This window comes from Labrus mixtus, chromosome 19 (assembly GCF_963584025.1).
Source record: "Labrus mixtus chromosome 19, fLabMix1.1, whole genome shotgun sequence".
NCBI lineage: Eukaryota > Metazoa > Chordata > Actinopteri > Labriformes > Labridae > Labrus > Labrus mixtus.
Genome location: NC_083630.1, coordinates 8,650,206 through 8,667,941, shown reverse-complemented (window position 1 = coordinate 8,667,941; position 17,736 = coordinate 8,650,206). Strand labels below are relative to the sequence as shown.

General features: G+C 38.9%; 1 protein-coding gene across 1 annotated transcript in view; it reads right to left on the bottom strand.

Moving 5' to 3' along the window:
- LOC132994193 (phospholipid phosphatase-related protein type 5-like) overlaps positions 1–15,101 on the bottom strand; it is an 83,612-nt gene extending 68,511 nt beyond the window's left edge. The window contains exons 1-2 of the mRNA XM_061064391.1: positions 14,884–15,101; positions 7,357–7,444 (exon numbers count right to left, since the gene is read on the bottom strand). Of these exons, the coding sequence (XP_060920374.1) occupies positions 7,357–7,419 (63 nt within the window). The 5' untranslated portion in view covers positions 7,420–7,444; positions 14,884–15,101. The remainder of the gene's footprint in view (positions 1–7,356; positions 7,445–14,883) is intronic.
- Positions 15,102–17,736: the final 2,635 nt, after the last annotated feature.

The window sequence follows — 17,736 nt, the reverse complement described above, 5'->3', positions numbered from 1 at the left end:
GTCTTTCTTGCGACCCGCTGATGTGAGGACTGCTCCTGCAGGCCCAATGTTTTTTGAATGAAAATAATTGTGGCAGGCATGGGTGGAAGTGGAGACTGATGGTTGGGGTAAAGGCACAGACCACGTAGCTCTGTTTTCTCTACATGCACAGCATCTCACATCAAGGAGCTACGATACAATAAACAGTTCCAGGGACTTTGCATAAATAGTGTTTATCATGAGGGTAATGATCTATCAACTAAGCACAGCTGAGGATATTGGAAATTGTTTGAGTTTTTACCTAAATCCGGTCACAAATCAAAGCCCTGGCAAATTAATGTTCTGACTATCTCATTGCACTGAAGCAAACTTGAAGGTATCCCCAAAGTTCAATCCCTTGCCTTTTGTCTGAAGAAGTTTCATTTAAACACACCACAGAGATTACATTTTGGCAAAATATTTAATTCTAAGGTTTGTTCATAATAAGGCAACTTCTTAAATGGTCGGTATTTGTTCCTTAGTGGTATGAACGACTAAACGAAGGTGGTTTACAAAAGCCAGAATCTGGAGCTAAAACATTGCTTTGGTTTATTATTAAACACATCACAACTTGTTGTTTTTCCATGATTGTATATGTGTGTACTGTAGTCGTAAAGCATTAGGAATGCATCTATATACATTATAAATGCCCCCAGGAGTCTGCATAAGACGTCATCTTCAGAGAGAGTGTCCCTGCAAACATTATGGCCTTGGAATTTACTGGTAGCTTTTTAGATGTAAATAAGATTGGATCTCCTTTGCATGAGTTTAACAGTGAAAAAAAGGTTAAAAATATAAACTTCTGCTTAGAAGAGAACCTTAGTGCAGCACGGTGCATCGTGAAAACAATTGTCATAAAGTAAGTGATAGTACAAAGTAAGTGATAGTGCGATCCAAAATTAAACAATGTGGCAGGTAACCACAGGGGAAGTATTGAGATTGCACTTACAATCTCCTGCAGAAACATATTCATTAGTATTGGTGCATGTTTATATCTCTGTCTCTCTGTTTCTCTCTCTTTCTCTGGAGAAACCTTTTTCCTGGCGACTGGTGGGCAGATAATTACAAAGTAGATCAAGACTCTCTCTGGGGTTGTTAGTGTTTCAATTAATGATGCATCCAAACAAAGTCTTCATGCTTCATAGGCGAGCTAAGCTTTTTACCTCCCCACACTGTCTCAATAATACTCAGAACGAGTGACTAATTAGAACATTTTGCTGCAACACACCAAAAAAAAAACAACACATTTTAGAAACAATGTTAAGAGGTAGTTGTGATTTTAAAGGTTGTTCGGGCATTGAAAAGCTGGAAAGGGGCAGCGGTAGCCTATAGCAGTTAGTGCACGTGCCCCATGTAAAGAGGCCTAAGTCCTTGAGAGGAGACGGCCCGGGTTCAAGACCAACCTGTGGCTTCTTTCCCGCATGTCATTCCCCACTCTCTTTCCCCTCAGTTTCTGACAATATCCACTGTCCTGTCTCTAAAATAAAGGCATAAAAAGCCCCAAAATAACTTTTAAAAAGATGGTAATGCTTCCTAGATAATATTTTCATTGATTTTTCTCAGCCAAAAATGGAACACATAAGGCTTTATTTCAATACCTGGGAAAAAACTGGAATTGGCAGCTCTACAGCATGATGATATTTTGCTGACTTAGAATATCTTTGCAAGTCGCATCTCTTTTTCTCTCTCTCTTGCTAACAGGAGAGTTGGTAATCAGCCAAGCTTCTACTTCTAAAAGAGTCTTCTGTTACTGTACTGAATACACTTTAATGCATAACAGTAAATAACCAAAGCACACATTCTTTTGTACAGTGTCACTGTATAGCAGCAGTAATTATATGTAACATTTAATGTCCTTTAACTTATTATTTTAGGCAGTTTAACAGAAGGGACTAACCGCACATATTCTGAATGCAATACAATTCTGAAAGTACTAAAAAAAAAACTTTCTCTGTGAACTCGTTGGCCTTGTCTGGAGGGAATTAAAATGAGAAAGGTATCTTATATTGTTTGCTGCTGCTGTGCAGCTGTTTCCTGAACAAATATCAAAACTTAAGTGTTCTGTTATTTGATTAATTCTGTGACTTCACATCTTCTGCATAGTTTATAATAACAAATCAGTCTTATTGTCTTTTTGCTAATAGTACATACTTGCATAATTATAGCAAAAGGGAGATATGCATGTTAACCTAAAAGCAAGGTACTGAAGAAAAGGAGGATTTTCTTGCACAAACTTCACCAACTGACAAGGTGCATGAAGAGTGAAAGGTTTAGAAGAGGTCACAATGCTCCAGCAACACTTGTAGTATAAGAAGATCAACTTTATTAACAATTAAGTTAAAGTTAAACAATAAAAGTTGATCTTCTTACTACAAGTGTTGCTGGAGCATTTTGACCTCCTAAACCTAAAAGCAAGGCCCAGCAAAACATTGTTTTCTCTCGATAACCTATTTTTGGGGTTTTGTTCTCCATCCATCCATTTTCTTCCACTTATAAGGGCCAGTTTTCGTTGACAGCAGGCCTTTCATAGATGCTGTCATTTAATTCAAAGTGAACCTACTTTGAAAAGTACTACAACGATTTACTAGCTGTTTGCTGGTTACTCTACACTTCTCAGTGCTCATTTCACAGTGCATATCTGAGGGGAATGTAATTAGTTCTGCGAGGATTAACATTGTAAGCCAAAGTACTTGACAAATTGAAAACTTGACCTGATGACGGCACAAGATTAAAAGTTAGAGAATCATCAAAGTTATTACATTCGCCCGGAGAGCACACATGAATATGTATACCAATTTTCATGGCGGTCAATCAAATAGTTGTGGAGACACTTCATTTTGAACCAAAAATGTCAATCTGTTGGTTGAGCTGGAGGGGGTATGTGCACAGGTTTAAGTTAGATCAGTTTAAAGTGATCTCTGAAAACTGTTGGAGGGGAAAGTGAAACTTTTATTATCTGAGCCAAAGTAGGCCACAAAATCAATTCTGACCAGGTTAAATGTATTGTTAGAATTAAACTGAACAAGTTTCATGAAATGACCACCTGACAAAAAAAAAAAACCCACATCACTTGTCACTATGGAGCTACTGTAATTGTTTGGTTTGGTGGAAATTAGCATTGATTAGCAAATGCTAATGTTTGCTCTAGAGATGTTGAGATGTTCAGACCTTTGCTAAGAAACAGCACACATCTGTTGACTGTCTGCTTCTCTGTCCTTAGAAAAGAGGTGACAGCAGGCCAGAACACGATGTACCCTCTATCATGTTATCAATGCATTAGCTCTCTAATGGGAACTAATTGTTTCCTCATCACTCTCAGGAAAATAAACAAAGCCAACAACAAGTCGATCTGTACACATTCCCATTTACATGCTCCCACAAGCCCAGCAGAGAGGATAGGGAAGGAGGAAAGAATGGTAATCACAGTAGAGGGTGAGTGCAGCATGTTGCTGCTGTATAGTCAACTCTCAAAAAGTGAATCCTCAAGGTGGCTGCAGATCAAGAGAGGATCCAACTGTGGGTGCTAAGGCTTTATCATGCTTTCTGCTGGGTCGCCAGGGCAAGGGTGTCCGACGTTGAATGACCCAAAACATCTGAGGACCCTAGGTACTACCACTGATGATGTGTCCAAATGTCACACAATATATGGTTACAAACAATGCCTTAACTGCTTTTTTGCACATGTAATTTTTAACAGGACATAGTATAGCTAGAGATAGAGCACTGTAATGTGGCAAAGTGAAAAAAGACTGTAAAAAAGACAGTCCTTTGAATTATTGATACTACAGATGTATAGCTTAGCATAAACATATTAGAGAGTACTTGAGTATTCGTATTTAGTTTCAGTCTAAACGCAGCTGGCAGACATTTGCAGTATTAGTAATGGACAAACTTAAATCTGCAAGTTTATAACCCCTTTCCATTCCCCCCCTTAACTGAGTGAACAAGCTGCACCCTCCAGTGGTGAATTATTAAACAACAGCTAGGCGCCGTTCAGTCATTTCTTTTGCACAGTAAACAAATCAACAGGCACATTGCTTATACAGCTTTCTGTGGAAGAATATGGAATAATCTCTGTTTGAAAAGTCCAAATGACTGGTGTATGATTCCAAAAGATAAGCCTCAATACAGTAAATTACTAATGCCCATTGCTCACTTATGCCTCCCACTTTAATATATATATTTTTCTAACTAACAATGACAGGTAGTAGCATATTCCTACGACATTCTTTTTTTTTTAAATGTTATTTTAGGTTCTGACACCAACAAATACACAAGATATGCACCCCAGTTTCAGCAGTGGAAGCATGAATGTCACATGAGTCCACAGTCTCAGTGATGTCACCCACTGGTTTCTTATGTGGACTTCTGAAGCCCAATGATTCCCATTGGAAATGCTGTCTTTTCAGTCAACCAAGCCAGTGGATTCCCAAAGTGGGGTTCCCGAGTATATTTTGTATAGTATGTATATTTTACCCATTATTGTGAAATGAAATACAAAAAGGTTGTTCAATTTAAAATCAAACCATAGTCCTTCAGTGAGATTTTATGCTGAAATTAAAGTAAAAGATTTGAGTTTGCACATGACTACAACAGTGAAGTTTTCTGTTGTGCTCTTTATGAATAAAAATGCCCTCATACACACTGAAATAATATAATTATATTAAGGCTGCTGTATTCTTTAGTGTTGTTCTAATGTCAGTGTTTGGATAGGCCTTTAAGTATCATAACCTTCAAATAATCAAAACATTAAAACCCATTCCCTGTTCAATGTGTACCAATAAAGAAATGAGCTATATTTAATTTGTTTTTGAGCTAATTTTAGGAATAAATGAAGTAAAATAAAAACACTGCATTTTTTTAACAAGCCGGCCGCCGCCAAGTTCACACCCTGGTTAAACATGTGGGCCGTGTACCTGTTCATCCGGTATTTTGGTCAATCACAGCACATTTAACTTCAATCAATCAGAATATTTTTTGCTGTTAATTCTTAAGTGTATGCTTTACTTTGGTTTGGTATAATTTCTACCTGGAATAAACTGTGTCGTCGTGTCGCTTCAGATTATCCCACGCAGCTGCACACTCCACCCACCCACACACACACACACACTCACACAGACCTCTGAATTCTAACTACATCCATCCGGCCAAGTGAAAAACTCGTCGACTAATTCTTGAAATGATTCTGCACAAAGAGACAGATGGATTAGTCAGGACGGAGGAGGAGTTGGGGATTGAACCCTCAGCCTTATGGTTAAGAGATGTTCGACTCTACCAACTGAGCCACTGCCACAACCCCATAATAAATAACCCCACGAGATGCACAGTTCCTCACCATTTACATCTTTGGCTCGTAAAGAGCTCCTGTTTGTAGAGTTCTGACATTCATTAGTATACTCAACATGATATATCATGTAAAGTAGCTAAATTAGGCCGTCATAAGTTCCCATAGCAATATAACAGCATGAACACTGATTAAATGCAGTTAATACACCTCTCACTTAGAGGCTATAACTTTGACTTTATGAGTTTAAGCCCCGTAGTGACAATTGTAGAAAATGAAGGGACATTAGAGTGATGACAGTCTATGTGAAGCGCTGTGGAGTTAATGGAATCTCAGTTTGAAAGAAGATGAAATAATTCTTACTGTTTCTAAAGTTTTCTTCAACGCTTTCTGTTTCCCTTATAATTCTCTGTGACTCCCTGAGCTGTCAAACTGTTTTCCACAGCTGTCTTTTTTCAGACTATGAGCGGTTCATGGCTTGGGTAATATGCATTAATCATAAGTTCAGTCAGACTCACGTTTGTATCTGTTTCAAATATTTATTGTAGCAGCAGAGTATAGTTTGCGTTTGGCACCTAGGCTCCGACCTAATCACTCCTGGCAGTTTTATTTTACATGCAGACATTTGAGGAGTGATGAGATGGTATCATAACCCTCCCCCCCCATTGATCACAATGGACTAGTAGAAGTGACCTTTCACTTCATCCTCAACATCTGCTTTCCTTTACGTACAAGCTTTTAAGATCCTTTTTGTCAATGTCAACGTTTGCTAACATGTATACCATTTAAATCCTCTTAGTACTGATGAAGAGCTAATATGATAACTCTATAAATGATACTACATCTAATTCTAGAAAGTTGGACTTAATTTGTGATCAGTTCTGCAAACAATACAGATACCCTACAAGTATTGTAGGCGATTTCCCCTGCATGGTTCAATTGTACAATACAATAATGATATAAATAGTTATTATAAGCAATAGTAAAACCATTCATATGTTTTGTTTTATAGTAATGTGTCTCTGTTTTTGTTGTTTTTTAATGGATACAATATGTTCACTAATTTCATATTTTTATGAATACAGATATGTCATGGAACAAGATCTCCACTGCGACTAATTTTCTCCAAATGTCTACACCTGTTAGTCCCTCAAGGACACTTGCCAAACGCCTTTAAATATGGTCAAGTCATACCTTATGCCGTTATGTCTGGTTTCATCTTGCCACTAGATGGTGACAGAATACTACACTTGAAGAAGCAGCTGAGGGTTTCAAGAAGCACTGCAGCTGAAGCTCTGTTCCAAAACATCCCAATACTCCAACCTCCTAACTGGTTGAGCAGAAAATGGGGAATGACAGTCACCGCAAAAAAAGGCAGTTCAGGTCAGAGCCAGACCGATTAATCGGCCAGCCAATAATATCGGCCAATATTAGCTTATCCAGTGAGTATCTTATCGGCTAATTTTAAAGCAGGTAAGAGCCGATATTACTATATTCACCAGTCAAATAGTATTTCAAGTTTCATTGAATTACACTAGCAGTTCTCACCAGCAGAGGGCGCTATGTGGATTACAACAAGCATTATCACTCTCCAGAGTGTCGAGAGGTGACGCATGTACATGTGCAGTTACTTTCCAGTTGAGTGACCATGTTGTCTTCATTATATATCTTTTGTGATAGCGTTTGATAACTCCATTCATGCGTTCAATGCAATACATCTGTATATCTATATCTATCTCTACAGACTGAACATGGATCTAAGATAGATATCGGCAGGTTTATCGTTTTCTGATTTATTTCTGATTAATCGGCCCCGAAAAAATCTCATATTGGTCGGGCCCTAGTTCAGATTACCTGAAAGTCCTCAGTCACTGAGACCCAACAACACATAAAGAAACATAGCTTTATATCGTTAAAGTCATGAAGGACCCGATTAATTCATCAACAAATAGGGATGACAGTCTGTACATCTCTAAACTATCTATCAGGTAGAATCTTTTGCTATGTCTGGTTGCTCTATGGTGAGCTGAGAAAAACACATATAAATCTCTTACCTCCCCTGCCAGTGAGGTGTACAATTTCCTTTGTTGTTTTCTACTCAGTTGTTTTGGAGGCATGTTGACTGGCTTCTCTGGTCAGTGACTGTAAAGACAAAATAAGCAAACTGGTTCAAATGGAAAGAAACTGGATTGACATTTATCAAAGCACAACTAAATTGCATTTCCACAGACTCAATACAATGTGATTTATGTCTCCGTTAACTGAAGAGTTATTAATTTGGACAGGGATTAAATTAGTTATGATATATAAAAAACGTGTCTTACAAATTGCAGTGTTGTAAATAAGTATTTGCAAACCTTTTGATAGACCATGATAGTAATTTGACTGAAAATGTCAGTTTGTTCTCGGTAATTGATGGAGCATAACTAAAATAATGTCTCTGTAGTAAGGACTGTATATAAAGACATTGATAAATAAGCTCCTGGGCCCCAGGACAGTGACAAAGTGTAACTGGAAAATGATATAAAAATGAAATAAGTAAAAAAATAAAAATAAAATAAAAACAAGGACAAACTTTACAACATCCAATGCAGATTTTGTGTTAATATCATGTATCATCAACACAGTCTAATTACAGACCAGCACAGCACGCCCACCCTGCTTGAACTCTTGTGACCTTTATCAAGCTGAGCTGCAGTCTGCCCGTCCTTATTACACAGCCCCATTGCAAATCCCTGAGCGCTGGCCTTTTCCAATATGACTTTATGACACTGTTATTGTAGCATTTTCCTTTGACTATCGTACCCTCTGTGAGCCTTGGCTGGAGACAATCTCAACTGTTAACCTAGCCTTTAAAATGACACTGACACACTGTATGGCATTCTGATGCCAGGTCTGCATTGACATGTGGTTAATTCAGGTTTTTATTCTTACCTGTTACTATTTAAAATGGCTGTTTTTCTCGGAAGAAGAATAATTTGTAAGACTTTTAATATGGCACAAAATAACCACTGGAAAAGTTTAAACCTACACTACCACTCTTGTCTTCCTGAATACACAGGCTGCAGTATTTAAAGGCTTTATATGCCATTTTTCACACTTAAATGTAGAAATCAAGTATATCCTCTGAAAATAACTCTGTGAGTCATGACTGTCTACAATGAGTGTAACACCCGAGTCCCACTGTCTGTGATGTTTTCAGTGTTTTCAGAGTCCTATCTTCAGTTTGTTTACATCGCCGGGATGGCGGCTGACTCCTCCCCTCGCGAATAAAAGTTGTTTAATTGAGGGACTAGAGAAAAGAAGAATAACACACTGTACTCACTGCTTAACTGTGTTTCTAGATCACGCTCATTTCAGGTAAATTTACATGCAGTGTGAAGATACGAGCATAATAAAGATCGCTAGCATTAGCATGCTAACACAACGATGCACCGCGAGTTGTTTTGGTTTCATGCTGGTGCTCAAGGGCGACATCTGCTGGATGAAAAAATCGCATATAAAGCCTTTAAAGATCATAATGTTCCAAATGAAGTGCTTTTAACAGATTCTCCCACATACTTTTCTGAAGAGGAAACTGCATACGGCCATCTTTGCCACTTTCTCAAATAGGTAAGAAAGGAAGTACTTATATAATGTAACACGTTTACAATTCAGGAGTCAATTAGACCAAAAAAAGCAGCAGTCAGCTGTGCTCATTTAGTCGACCAAATGGTTAAACATCATCTTGCTCGCTACTCGGCCCTAGACTTACTTACCAGTTACACAATTTCTAATTTTGCCCACAATTGTCGGTCAAATGTTATTCTCAAAGTGCGACACAGCCAAACGCCACTCGTCGGGGCTGATGACAGAAAATGAAGACAAAGTTGGATGCAGGCTGTGTCAGGTTAATCTGGCAAATCAACTGGAGCAATGGATGATCACATTTAGCACAGGCATGTGGATGTTAGTCTGGAGGGAAGAACGATGGCTGGTGGTGATAGCCCTGCTTAGGATAGCCACACTCGGCAAACCAAATAACATTGTTTTCCCGACAACAATTCTGAATAAATTGTGCTCCATTTTGACTTTACACTTAAATGTTTAAATGGAATTTAAATTTGAGTTTAAATGATTTCTAAATTAACTCTGCTGGGAACATCCCTAGTAAGAACAAAACTATGATAGAGAGAGTTAAAACATGCTCCTCCACTAATGCTTCAAACTGACCAATGTATTCCCTTAATTGTTTTGATGATCAGAACTACGGCTGCAATAATCAACAGGGCTGTTAATGGAAAGGAGAGGGCAACGACAGTAGGGCAGATACTTTCCTTCATCGATCTAGTCCTCAGTGGCTGACATTGATTCTGCAGAGAGAGTCCCTGTATGGTGTCATCGCTGTTAAATCATTTCCTAGTGAGAAATCCTAATAAATACACAAAAGCAGAAGCTGTGAGTCCCTGCCTGGTCTAACCGTCTCTTAATTGTTGACTTTAAAAAGGACAATTTCCTATTGAGACACGCTCATCAAAAGACTGTGCAGTGTGCCGCTCTATCGCTCATTAAAAGACAGTGTAGCTCACTCAACAAGGATCTATCTCCCCCGTCAAAAAGAGGGGACTTTTCTTAATGAAAAAAAAGAATCTGTGATGTGAAAGATGGATGTATTGGACACTATTCATAGTGTTTTTGCTCCATGGATAGCATCCAATATATCCAAGAGCAGTGTGCGTGTAGCAATTATAATATTTAAAGTCAACAGAGGAATAAAAGCTGGCTCTTTAGCATAAATGTTTCTGAGAAATATATTTAAAATAAGGCAAAACAATAGGTATAAGAAGAGGAAACAGTTGTAACGTATTCAAGCTCAGTCAATATTCATATCCTGGCGCTGCGTCTGAGACAAACCATCGATATGTGAGATGTCAATAAGGACAGAAAACCACATAAAGACGCTCATGTTCCGCTGAAATAAAAAAGTCGACATAAGTTATATATGTGCTGTATAGTAGTCTGAATTTAAATAACGCAGAGGGCAAAAAACTTCCTGAAATGTTCAGGGTGAGCTGCATGTGTGAACACAAACAGCTGAATTTTCATTCTGACTTTAACCGGAATTTTTTCTGCCGGCTCCCTAGTAAATTGTCAGAGTGTAGTCAGGGTGAGCCAATATGAGAACGCAGCAGAAAATATTCAAGAAAATTCACCGCAAGGAAGTGGGAAGGTTTATATCCTGCGACTGGCATGCAACGAGTGCAGAACAGTGTGATCTAAATGTACATAATGAAACGTCTTCATTATGACTTCAGTCTTTTGTTATTAATTAGTCAAACTACACGTATCATTAATATAAAGGCAAAATTCTCATCATCATGTCGGACTCTGTTGCAATTGTCTTCCATCTCAACATTGTTCTTTTTATGTCATGTCCTGCCTCCTGACACCTCCTCCTGCAGTTCAAAAGGGAAAGCTTCTAACTGTCGGGTACATGTGTGAACAAGCAACTAAGGATGATTTCAGGGGCAGTCGTCTCGACATTTTCAGGAGTGCATATGATAAAACAGCTCCCGAAACATGAAAATAAAACCTATTTTCCTTTTCTTTTCTTTTTTTTTTTTTTAACGAAGATAATGTTTAAAGAACAAAGCTCACCTAAATCTCTCCATAGCCACACAGACAGGTGTCAGTTTAGTTTGTTCAGGCATAGAGCACACCTCACCCTGCCCCCTAACCCTTAATTTGACAACAGATGCAAGATGTCAGCAGTATGTTAGTGCTACAAGTGCAAAGGAAGTGGCCATCTGTTCAATTCACACCAAGTTTGAGCTCTGACAATGTTTCACTGTAATCACAACCAGCTGTCCCGTCAGCAAACTGTCTTTGTACAAAAATAAAATATGTGTTAGTGCGTGTGTGTGTGTGTGTGTGTGTGTGTGTGTGTGTGTGTGTGTGTGTGTGTGTGTGTGTGTGTGTGTGTGTGTTTTACATTTCTCTTAAGGTACCTCAGAAAAAGACTCAATGTTGATTCATTTGACACACATCAATCATAACGTTTTCCAAAATCCTTTGCCTGACATGCATGAGCGGCAGATGTCAAAAACATGTCAGAAACACTTGCAACCCAACCTCTGTCAGATGACAAACCACAAAAACAAGTAACACTAAAGGCCAGACTCACACTAAGCCTTGATGCCTGTAGTGTTAGATCCATGATCGGGGAGTACAAGATGGGAGAAAAGCCGTTGGCAAGACAACATAACTTAGAAATAGTTAATCTGAACATCTGTTCGGCCCTGCTATGTGATGGGTTTTTTGCCATCGGTTAAACGTTCTTGGAGCAGCAGAGAGACATTGCAGTTTTACCCCCCCCCAAGAGCTGCTAAGAACTGTCTTGAAATAATATAGCACCACTGCACTTTAAACATGCTGCAATATGGTCAATAATAACTACTATTCTTGTATATTTTGTATATTATATTGTGTGTTGCTTCAGCTTGTCTTTGTCATGATTTGGTCTCATTTAGTTTCGTATTTCAGCGTTTAGGTTTCCCTGTTTTAATTTCTCCTGTCCATCCTAGTGTTGCTTGTTTCCCTTTTGTTTTTGTCTTAAAGTTTCATAGTTTTAGTCTTTAGTGTTTCCTGTTTTATTTTGTAGTTTCTTATCCTTGTGTTCCTTTGTTCTAGTGGTAATGTTACATTCTTGAGTTCTGTGTGTCTTTAGTGTTTCATGATTTAGTTTGTAGTTGTCCTCAGTGTTTCTTATATTGTATTCCTGCCTCTGTGTGTGTTTCCCGCCGTGTTGATTGTCCTCATTGTCTTCACCTGTGTCATTAGTCTCACCTGTGTCTGATTACCCCTGTGTCTATTTAGTCTCCCTTGTGTTGTCAGATCATTCTTGTAAATTCAGAGCAGTTGTCTGTCAATGTCAGAGTTTCTAGTGTTTCCTTGTTTTCCCTTTTTGGATTTTGCCTCTAGCCTTTTTGTTAAAATAAATCATTTTTGTTAAGCATCTGCACTTGGGTACTGTTCGTTCTCAAACCTTGACAGTCTTTAATCTGCTGGTTGAGCTTAGTTTATGAGACAGGCAGACTTGAATGGAAATAAAAAAGGGACGCGCTGTTGGGTCTGTGTCTGCACATCAGAGAACAACACACAGAACAAGACAGCTTGCTTTTCTGAAAAGCATTAATCGTGTGCTACTTTCTCCCTGTATAGACGCACCGTACATAGGCTACCCTATGTAGTCACAGTGATGGAAAAGAACGACGCCACTGCTCCTTTGAATGGCTCGTTTCCTTTTTGAAAAACTCCCGCACAGCTCAGTTGACAACATAGACTGTAAATATTAATGGACGAAGCCTGAGTGACGTCACCCATCTGTTACTGCAGGGGGCTCTGGTGTCACATTGATGGCTGTCACCATGCTGGAAAATCCTGTCTCACCCTAACTTTCAGTCAACCTAATGACAGGATAAGAGCTGGAGCTGAGGCGTGTTTTAAGCCTCTTGACAAACCGTTACATTGCATCCATCAGTCAATCAGGTCAGCTAAGCTCCTTATTGTGAATAACGCTTCTCCTTCATGAAATCAAAAGGGATGAGTTATCCAAAAATTCAACCCCCGTAGAGATTGTGTGGATTGAGACGTGAGCAAATCTGACCTATTTAGTCTTTTGAACCAGGCTGTAAACATGTTAATTTCTGCTGCAAAAACAAGCTTTTTTTGAATGGGTGTGTATGTGACTTCTGGTGCTTCTGCAGCCAGTCTCAAGCGGGCCCTTCAAGGACCGCAGGATTTTGCATATCCGCATTGGCTTAACTTCTGGAGGCTTGATCCAAACTGAGTTTTGTGATCAGTTGCACCCCTATTAAGTCATGTGAAACTGACTATGATGGTCAGTTGAGATAAGATGTTTCATACGGGAGAAAAAATAGTAGATGTGGCGTATATGGCTCAAGAATAATACTGCCCTACAAAGGCAAAAGACCTTAACTCGCCAGAGTGTAGAACTGAGAAAAATGACTTTAAAGTCTTTTTGATGTCCAGCCAAATGAGGCAAATGCAGGCAGAATACTGGAAATGTGGCAATTCTTTGTCTTTTTAATGAGGTTATTAATGTTCATAAAAATATTTATCTCAAACATGACCTTTGAACCTTATTTGGAAGTGAAGGTACTCTGCCTTCGCATTGCTTGTACAATAATACGGGGTTATGCCAAGGCGAAAGGCATTCACTTCCATTTGTTACTGTATTTCACTTGGTTGCATGGTTAAGATAACACAACCAACACTATTTCTTTGCTACACTTTAGTCAAGCTACTGTGTGTGTCAGAAGTGCTTGATGACAGATATTAAAACAAAGACATAACACCTTAACTCCACTGCAGTAAAACAGTAACTTCACTTTGATCTGCAGCAAAACAAAGACAAAGACCCTGATGAGTGAAGTTACTGGACTCTGTCTTGGTTTCTCAAGGGCTTTTGGAAGTTAAGGCAAATACAACCTACTATTTTCTCAAAAAAAACAACACAATTGACTCAAGATATCTGTCCACATAATAAAGCACATCTGTAATGTTCCAAAAGTGACAAAAACTCATTTTTGAAAAAATTGAAGTTACTGCCTTTTGCCTTTGTAGGGCAGAATAGTATTCAAACATGATTTTTTTTTTTTAAAGATATCTCGAAACAAAAAATATACTACTACAATATAAAGGGGGGTTTCGGGGTTTTGGAGAAGAGTTTTTCCCCAGCAATAGTCCAAGTAGGCTAAATGTTTCTCTGTTGTCAATGAACGATGGTAGCACAACAGGTTCATTACCTCCATTTTTCAATTAATGAACTTTAATGTTACAATAGATGGACATGTGGAGAGCCACACCAAGGCCAATAGTTCAGTCACCTATGCAAACCTTCAGATATGCACACCTGCAACCCTGACCCTGCCAAGACTCCATCAGAACATCACCATCACATCATGAAAACCATCATGTTTCACAGGACGAGCAGTGCTGTTTGGAAAGCTTACCTTGGTTTGTAAAATAATAAGACTCAAATACATAACCCGTCAACAACAGAAGCAGTATTTACTAAATCAAACTCATATGTAGGCTACTCAAAAATAACACAGTCTTTTCTTATAGGAAGATGACTTTCTGAAGGTGTTTAGTTTGGCATATATTGCTAGGTGTCCATACGGTGTATGTGAACTCCCTAGTTGCAGGAAAAATAGTTGGTCATCTTGTTAGGGTTCACCGGTAGCAGCTGAGATAAAAAAAAAAAAAAAAGGCGTTTGTTATTTTTATTCTCATGACTATTGCAAAACTAGCGCAGAGTAAAGTTGGCTAAAGCTTTCTGATACTGCTTCATCCATACACTGCACTTCCTGTTCGAGCCAGCCTGTGTTGTCGGTGTCTTAGTGTTTCCCGCAGCTGTGCAGTCCGCAGTTTAGAGTATACAGGCTTATGTTAAGGAAAGGTATAGCTTGTAAGGGGGTATACATTTATCGATAGGGAAACAGACTTCGTCAAAACACCCGTCTGCCATTGATACAGGCAGCTATACTCGTGAAGGACATCGGGGGAGAGGCTCCTACCTTGGACAGCTCCAGGAGTTTGTGCAGCTCTCAGGAGTCTCGACCGGCTTCACAACAACACCAAATTGTTCCAGCTGGAGGTTCTGTCAGTGACTATATCCGCTCACTACAGCTGACATTTCATTCAGGTACAGTGGCTCCGGGGTCTTCCATCTCAACGCCTCACTCTTTTCCGCATCTTCCTTTATTTTAATTACCGGAGCCTCCGTGGTGCATCCACGAGGATGTTCCGCTGCTGCTGCGCATGCGCGGAACAGGTCGGTCTGTGGTGGGTTTAAGGTGAATGTTGCCTTCATGTGATGTCAGGAAAAGGTGAAATTCGAAAATGGCTCAGTTCAAATTGTAAACTTAAGGCAGGTCTGTCGGTGGTGCTGTGATGTAGCTGTATTTAAAAAGTTTAAAAGTAAAGAGTAGGCTTTCTATGCCTACTCTTTACTTCAGACAAAAGTAGAACCTATGAACTAATACTGTGTGTATGAAGTTGTTTTTGCAGACATTTAAAAAAAATATATAACAGTCTATGGTTAAATCCCGTAAAGGCGCAATTAAAATGTCACATTCATAAGAAGAGGGTTCTGGGTCCAACTTACACATAGACATTTAAATGAGGGTGCTGATGATGCTGTCAACCTATTGAACTCTTACCCTTGCTCACATCATTTAGGCCTATTGTGTTTTTTGACAACAAAAGAAACAAGATTAAGGAAAAAGGAAAGCGTACACCTTTACAAAATCATAGTATTTCAACAGATGTCTTGGATGTTAAGATGTCAGGGCTAAGATTGGGCCGTGAAGGCAACCTCACCCCTGTGCGTATTCTAGCAGCAGAAACAAGAGTCCTATTCACTCAGACACTGACTTAATGTGCATGTGGTGTCCTTTTACCAGGCCATGCAGTCATGGAGCAGTGGGAAGAAACCTTGGACAGCAGCTAGTGTGTCAGAGCTGAGGTGTTAGCTCTCACACAGGCCGTGTAATGACAGCTTCTCTAATCGCGACAGCACACACTGAGACAGTGAACACACGGAAATGTTGACAGTTAAAAATGTAAATAAGCATCCTAACATATGGTCTCTTGCACACAGATGCTGCTAGTTTTATATTGGTGTGAGATATTCAGGAAAATATTTTTGGTTGAATCTTATCAGGATTAATTCAGGACGAGGCCCCACTGTCAACATTATCATGTATCACCATCGATACTGTGAGTTAGAAATTCTACATCTGCAGTAGGGTTGTAATGTTTCTTTGTGTTAATTTATAGGTTATTAAATAGTCTGCCTTTTATGAAGTGGAATGTACAGACATGTCTAATGGTATTGTAAAACTATGTGGTATTAAAATGTGTAACATTATACTTCTCATTATTCTTTCTGTGCATGGCTAACCTCTTTATCATAAGATATTTCCATTTGACCAAGGTTTGATCTCTTTCTTCTAAAATGGTTAAACAATAGGCCTACTGTTTGATTCTGACCTTGAAGCTTTCTGTGGCTAATTGGTAGGGTTGGTTGTCTCTGAAATCAGGGGGTTGGCCGTTCAATCCCCAGCTACTGCACTCAATATGTCAAAGTTTCCCTCGGCAAGACACTAAGAACCCAAAATTGCTTCTGGTAGCATAGTAATCAGTGTGTGCATGGTGGGGTTCATTAGAACTAATGGGCACTTTGTTCTTCAGTGTGCAAGGATACATGTGACAAGAGAAAGAGCCTACAGAAGGGAAAACACTTCTTAGCTCACATACTTGATTTTGCTACTATGTCTGCTTGCAAACACCACAATAATCCTGGTCTCTGGCGGGATGCTATGAAAGGTTCAGGAACTCTGAACTTCGAGTTTTCACTGACATCCAAATAAAAAACTAGTGAGTATTTAGCCTATAAAGCTGAAGGCATCAGTTGAAGAACATTTTCAAACCAGGTGTTATGGCCCTCAGTTATTTTGCCAGACAAGCTGAAGAGGTTGAAGCCTGAGCTATGCATCGCCTGGTTTTGATCTATGTTATGTAAAAATGATGACTGTACCTTCTGTCTGTTCGTCTCAAAGTAAATAATTTCTTACCATTCAGATCATTTTCCAAGAAAGGTAAGGTAAGGAGAAGGGAAACTCAAAAAAAAACTATAACCAACTTTGTTAATAAACCTTCTCCTCGTTCGTAGCCATGGGGTGCTAAAATAATCCTTATACAGAAAAAATCTTTGTTAACACTTTTTTGAAGGGTTATGCATAAGATGGACATGACTATGGTGGTTCAAATGTGTTCATATAGCCAAAACAAATCCTCACAGAATGTCTTGAGCTGAAATGAATCTTGAGCTGGGTCTTTTTCATCACTATCAGTGCATCAGCACAGACGAGGCGCACTGGCTTGCCTTTCATATACACACAAAAATAGATTATAATTTGTCAGTTTCTCTTGAAAATTGCGACATTTTGCATTTACTTTTCTTTTTTTGACAGCCATCATGATTCATTTCAGCAAAAATGCATAACCACTTAATGTGTCTATTGTAACACTGAAAGCAACATAAAAGGATACAGCATGTGTTGGATTAAAGAATTTCCCGCAGTCAGATAGTGTCCCCATTACTATTATCTGATAGCTTCCCTCCAGAAAAGTGTATCTCGGTTTGATTATTGTTAGTATTTTTAACTTTTTTTGAGGGGAACTTTGAATTGCCTTCTGTGCCAGACCAAACAGTCACGCTGGCTGGGAGTTTTCCACCCAAGGGTTACGGTAAAAATTGCAAACAATTTTCAGTTTAAAAAAAAAAAAAACGCCTTTTTAGTCACTATCTTTTGCTGAAAGAGTTAACAAAGTCATGATTGACCCATTGTGTTTTGGTTTTATTT